Here is a 6,462-nt window from a genome sequence, read left to right as displayed (position 1 = left end):
TTGTTTTGTGTATTTTTTTAATTTTTTTTTACAAAGGTTGAAAGGGAAACATGGTGTGGCTCCGATCGAGGTCATTGTCCAAACTCGTCAGGAAAACCAACAAAGATAAAGACCTTGATTTTACATTACAATACCATTATCACAATCATGGCAATGAAGCCATGATACTTTCAGACAACATAAACGGAGTACACTATGACTTCTTAATTTTTTACATTTTAGACAAAAACACCACTCTACATGTTTTATAATTACATGTATACATTTTTCAGAACGAATATACATATATAATGGGAACGTATGTAGGTAATGAAATTTGGCAGAAAACATAGAAATCGCTTGAACACAAGCAAGGATGTCAACCTACAATCTGCTCGTGAAGATAATTGCTTTCTTTCTATAATTTAATTTCTAAGGTTTATGTCCATCCTGTGTTCCGGTGCTACTTCGACCTCTTGAATACTCTCTCCGAGAAAGAGTCGTCCACAGCGTTGAGTTATCCATGGATGTTCGCCAGAGTTTCTTCACTCGTTTGTTGGCACCAAATGAAATAAAAATGAAGACGCCTTGGAGACTGATGACGATGACGAAGAGATAGTCCATAAAGGGGACATCGATGACCATAGCTAAGAACCCAAATAACCAGGCGAATCCAAGAAGAGCTGAGATCTATTACAAATGACGAGAAGGTAGAGAGACCAAAGGAAACAGTTCAGCTATACTTGGATTTCAAAAGCGCAACACTTGTAGTCGCGGGTGTAGTTATAATTAGAATCAATTGAAGGGAAGAACCAAACATAAATTAAATTAGAAGCTGGTTAAGAGACAGAGAGAGAACATATACTAAGACAGAGACAGATTGGAATGGTGGAAAGAGAGAGAGAGAGAGAGAGAGACAGAGACAACAGAGAATCATTATAATTTAACTTATACGACATGTTTATTATTTTTCACGGTTATGGTAATAGGAATTTACTATTTATGTTTCCTGAATAATTGTTGTTTGTTTTTTTTGTCGTGTAAGCATTTGTAGAATTATGTTGAATAAATCTCTACAAATTATTTAATCACAATTTAGAAGGGCCAATGAGCGACAACATAATCAAAATGGTAGATTTACACTTTCGACATGCTAGACCTAACAGTACAGAACAGTTTAATTAATCACGTTAACAGTGTTAATCTTCTATTTTGAAAATGTTGTCACCCCTCGTCTTTTGATTTACTTTGTTACATTAACAGGCATGTTATAGCTATATTGTGAACAAAACACTTTAACATCTGCTGAATAGAATCACTCAATATTTCATTCATTCAACCTATTGATATGGACTTGCTAATGTAGGACTATGTTACTATGTCCAATGTTTTATATTCATAGATGAAAATGGAGATTCATCCAGTATCGTTGGAAGTTACAGCGGAGTGTGATTCAATTACTGAAATTAGATCTATTAGCTACTCCGCGACATCTCACCAGTTCATAATGGCTTTTACATGTGCTCCAATTCCCATTTGAGGAGGGGGGGGGGGGGGGGGGGGGGGGGGGGGGGGGGGGGGGGGGGGGGGGGGTCATCTTTGATTTTGTTTTGATCGTCCGGTGGTTGAGCAGTGAAATGGGCACGTGAACTTCTTATCTTAAGGCCCGGTCACACAGGGAGGACGCATGGGGAACGCACGGCCAGCGCATTGGAAATTTGCAATTTTGGCCAGTGCGTTGTCGTGCGCCCAACTTTTGTCGAAGCTACAGCGAGCTGACACCAAATGCATAGCGTGTTGCTAGCGCGCTGAGCGCATACAGGGCGCATACAGTGCGCATACAGACCGTACACAGAGCGCACATGATGTTAACTTCCACGAATGCATAGCGTGTTGCTAGCGCGCTGGACGAATGGTCCACGCATGCACCGCGTTCTACGACGCACGGCCAGCGCATTGGAAATCGGAAAAGAACGTGTGCCTAACTTATGTCATAATTTTGGAAAAGCTAGCGAGCTGACACAAAATGCATGGCGTGTAGCTAGCGCGCTGTGCGTATACAGGGCGTGTGCTCCGCCGCTCCACGCATGTCTGGCGCTGGTCTAGCGCGCTCCACGCATGTCTGGCGTGCCTTTGGCGTGTATATTCATGTGTCGAGCTCGGCGCACGTTTTTGAGCATGCTCAAAAAATCCCGACGCACACAGCGAATGACGACGCATGCATAGCGCTGGTCCAGCGTTGGTCCAGCGCGCTCGACGAACGAGTAACGAATGATGACGCACGCCTAGCGAACGACAACGCACTGGCCCAAATTGCAAATTTCCAATGCGCTGGCCGTGCGTTCCCCATGCGTCCTCCCTGTGTGACCGGGCCTTTAGCGGGAAACTAGTTACGGGAGAGACCTTTTAGTAGGTGACACGTCACAAACAATTACGAAAGGCGAACAGCCAGGTAGCTCACAATTACTCACAGACAAGTACTTTAGTGACTCTGTATACCACTATGTTGCAGGTGAATATAAGTGAATCAGGCGTGCCTCTAGCCGGTTTGGAATATTAACATCTGACAACCGCACACAAAACAGAGAAAGCTACTCATTGTAACAGCCCACAACTAAATGATACGTAGGCCTACCATCGTCTACGGCACCAGATGGGATGACAGAGAATGTAGAGACTCCTATGCTACGTCAATGGAAGTCAATTAACATAAACTAATAAAACCTACATTCACTGCATACAGTGCTGTTTTCAAAGTATCGTTGACGACATAAGTCTTGTTTTCAGAAGCTTTTGAATAGTCGTTTGTATTATGTGTCTGTAACGTAGATAGCACTGTTAGGAGTAGTAGTCAAATTAATCGAATTATGATTATCATAATACCTGATTCAGCTATTTTCTCACACCTCAACACGACGGGACACTTTTTCCAAACTAGCCTTAAAATCTAGGGCAGAGAAGGACCGTAGTTCGAGTAATGCTACGGTCACAAAGGTTCGTACGAACGATAATTTCGTACGAATCTCCGCGTTTATCCATTGTCTTCCCGAATTTCCATTGTCTGAAAAGCGTTCGTACGGCGTTCGTAGCAATTTGTAATGGCATTTGTGACCGAGGCTTTAGGGGTAAAAGAAGTGATTTGGGAGAGAGTGAAAGCGCTACCAGTAACAAAAAGGGGGACAGGGTACTATGAGAAGTCATCAGCCGTCTCTCCCGTAACTAATTTTCCCGTTAAGAAGTTCACGTGCCCACTTCATGGGCATCAGACGTGAAGAAAAGGACGACGCCCCCCCCCCCCGAAACAAGAATCAGACCACCAGAAGAAGCCAGGATGGACTGATAAAACGACGTTGAGTAGTAAGTAGATCTACTTCCATTAAATTGCTTCACAATTCGCTATTAAATTTTAGAATCATTATGCTTTGAGGAAACAGCATTCTTGTTCGGAACGTACCTTGACATATATTCTGAGTTCAACCGCCCATTGTTTGAATTGAGAGTCCTGGCCAGATTTTAGCACCGATGTTGTTTTCTTGGTAGAATGAACTCCATGTACCGTGATGACAAAAAACACGAGATTGGAAAGTAGACATACAGACATTGGAACAAAGAACATGACTATGCTAGATAGTTTGGCAAGCCAGCATCTACTATTGTCGTATTCCAATAAAGGACCATTCTGAAATCCTCCAAACTGAAGTACCAAAGTGATCAAGACAAAGACGAGAGGAGTGCCCCATCCAATAACAAGAAAAGCCACCATCTTACGACCAAATGAGCTAGATGAAAACGATTTCATCTTACTTGCTGCGAAGCTTCGACTCAGGTCCCAAGCAAGGATAGTCGTCCAAACAAACGAAGCAAGGAAAAAGAAATGGGATAACGCAGCAACGACTATGCAAGGTATTCCCAACTGGGAGACTGAAAGACGTATGTACTGAAGGAAGATTTGTCCAAGGAACAACGCAACAATGAAATTCATTATGGATACACCTTGACGATTCCGCAAGGTAGAAAAGGCAACGTAAGTAATCAATGTAGCAAAGAGAAAAACTGATGATATGGCAAAGAGAACATGTCCTAGGATCATCAATGTCCTATCAACGGGTGTGACCTGATCAATATAGCAGATGCTTATGGAACCATCGGGATGAATCAGAATGTCCTCTGTGTCGTACATCTGACCTTGATACAGAATAACAGACTGGTTTTCTTGGTAGTCCCATTCAATGGAATCATTGGAAACCGTGAAGAAAGAGCAGGTTTGGAGAACAATCTCGGTCCCACACACAACAAACTGATACTCTGACGAGACGTTGGCATTGCTGAACTGCATGTTGGTGATATTACTCCACCATTTTGGACGAATATAAGTTCCATTGAAGAAAATAAGAGACTCGTTGTTGATAAGAGAAGGCGTAAAATCCAAATAGTATCCAACAAACATTTCCTCGGGACAACGATGTGTTATGTTTCCAGGGTTGTCTTCGACATAACAGGACTGACTAGCTGATATTACTATGTCCTTGCAATCGTCTCGGCTAGGAGTTTGAAGTCGATGTATGATGTCTCTCTGGATTATATCAAGAGATGGGTTCATGTCATTTCTGTAAATCAAGCTGAATGTTATAGTATCATTAACCACGTCTGTTGAAGACCTTACTAGACAAGGTAGTGGAAGTATTACAGATGTTGTAATATTGTCTATGGTCACCTCCCTGAAACAAAACATCTCTTCTAAACACTCTACAGTTCCGTTACTTTGTTTGACTCCAAAATGATTGGATTGACAGACGGGCCAATCGGATGATATCGGAGCGCAGTCACCATTATCATCCAATTCAAATCCTTCAATGCATGCTAGGGTTATGATGGGTTTGGGTATTTTAAAAATTTCAATTATTCCTACATCAACTCGATCCATTGATTCTACTTGTGCAATTCTATCTGAAAAATCAACAGACATTTCTATAGGACATCTGACAGAGGAACCTCCATTGCAATTACTGCATGCAGGATGCTTACTTACAACACCTTCACTAATGAATGGTTTGTAATAATACTGACACTCGCGGGATATCTGTTCATTAGTCCCGTTTGGACAACTTTCCGTTGTATTCACGAGGCAAAGTCGAGGTTTTGGGATAGTTTGAACAGTAGACATATCTATATCAGATCCGCTGGTATTCATCGAAACGTTGGACTGTAATGTGGGCATTGGGGTCATGCATTCAAGGGTATTATTATATCCCCACGAACATTGTTGGTCTGCTGAAATGACAACAGCTGTCAAGGAACTTTCTTCATACCCATGGCAAGTAGCACAGCCCAGGTTTCTAAAGTACGTGTCCTGGTAAATATAAAGAACATCTATAGTTCCATTGTGAGGAACCTCTTCACAGTTTCGTTTGACATCCTCCTCTAAAGACCATCCTGATGGGCACCTAGCAATCATCCTGTAACCATGTCCGAGCTCTGGGTAGAATAGTGGAAGGAAAGTATCAACGATACATTCCCATACGTCAAGGTCTAATAGAGTCTCGTTTGATAGATTCTCGTTTGATATAGTCTCGGCTGACAGAGTCTCGTTTGACAGAGTCCCGCTGGAGATTGGCAGAGGGTAGTTTGGACAGCAATCACCAAAGAATTGGCACATGTCATCGCAACTACATACAGTCGTTTCTTCGCCACCAAGGCAGAACTCCTCAACACAGTAATGCGCGTAGACAATCCCTGTGGAAAAAGTGTTAAGGCATCAGTATTAATCATATTGATTAATTGTGAATCTTTATTCATTCATTACAAATTAAACGATTCAAAAGATGCAGAAAGGGTATTCAATTCATGGTTGGGCGGTAAATACCGATATTTACTGGTATTACTGCCAGATAAATGTTATAAACCAAGGGAAAATACTCTAAAAAGAAATATCTTTAACAGTGAAACCTTAGATTTAGGAAGAATCTACAAAAAGCATTCTATATAAATGTTCAGACAAATAAAATATTACTGATCAGGGATTCAAATAGTCATTTGATTAATAAAATCTAAATCTCAATATAACATTATTCCAAGATTCCTTGGAGGAAGAAATGCTAAATCGACACACAGAGTCGCAGTGAAGTATAGTGCGATTGAAACCGATTTGGCTGTTATTCTGACCAGAAAGCTTAAAGATAAAGTTGAGTTCTGGGCATGCGATTGCATTGTGAAACGGTGGGGAATCGATCAGAAAAAGTTGATCATGTAGCATGTAAGTATTTGTGTGTACTGCAAGGTTTTGGAATCATCAAAACGTTAAGAAATTTGGGCCAGTCTTGATAAAAGTATATAACATGCACTGTAAACAAAAATATGTATATGGGATTATTAAGCACAAACATGTGGAATAAAAATGTGGTTCTCATTTTTAAGCTGTTTCATGTCATATTTAGAATATGAAGGTATTTGAAGAGCCATGCTTTTCAGGGAAAATCTTCTCTC

The 6,462-nt window shown here is 41.2% G+C and overlaps 1 protein-coding gene across 1 annotated transcript; it reads right to left on the bottom strand.

The window, feature by feature from the left end:
* Positions 1 to 411: 411 nt before the first annotated feature.
* Positions 412 to 5,850, bottom strand: LOC105437497. The gene is made up of 2 exons (XM_030976074.1): positions 3,434 to 5,850; positions 412 to 669 (listed from the first exon to the last, which is right to left on the bottom strand). The coding sequence occupies exons 1-2, from the start codon at positions 5,633 to 5,635 to the stop codon at positions 412 to 414; spliced, it is 2,460 nt and encodes an 819-aa protein (XP_030831934.1). The 5' UTR covers positions 5,636 to 5,850.
* Positions 5,851 to 6,462: the final 612 nt, after the last annotated feature.

This window comes from Strongylocentrotus purpuratus, unplaced genomic scaffold, assembly GCF_000002235.5.
Source record: "Strongylocentrotus purpuratus isolate Spur 01 unplaced genomic scaffold, Spur_5.0 spur5_scaffold_8, whole genome shotgun sequence".
In the NCBI taxonomy this organism is placed as follows: Eukaryota; Metazoa; Echinodermata; class Echinoidea; order Camarodonta; family Strongylocentrotidae; genus Strongylocentrotus; species Strongylocentrotus purpuratus.
Note: the sequence above shows the minus strand (reverse complement) of the source record. Positions and strands in the feature narration are given on the sequence as shown.

Coding starts and splice junctions, on each gene's coding strand:
- LOC105437497 (XM_030976074.1), bottom strand. CDS start 5,635: ATGTGCCAATTCTTTGGTGATTGCTGTCCAAACTACCCTCTGCCAATC. Junction 670..3,433: donor AACTCAGAATATATGTCAAG/GTACGTTCCGAA, acceptor CATTTGTAATAG/ATCTCAGCTCTTCTTGGATT.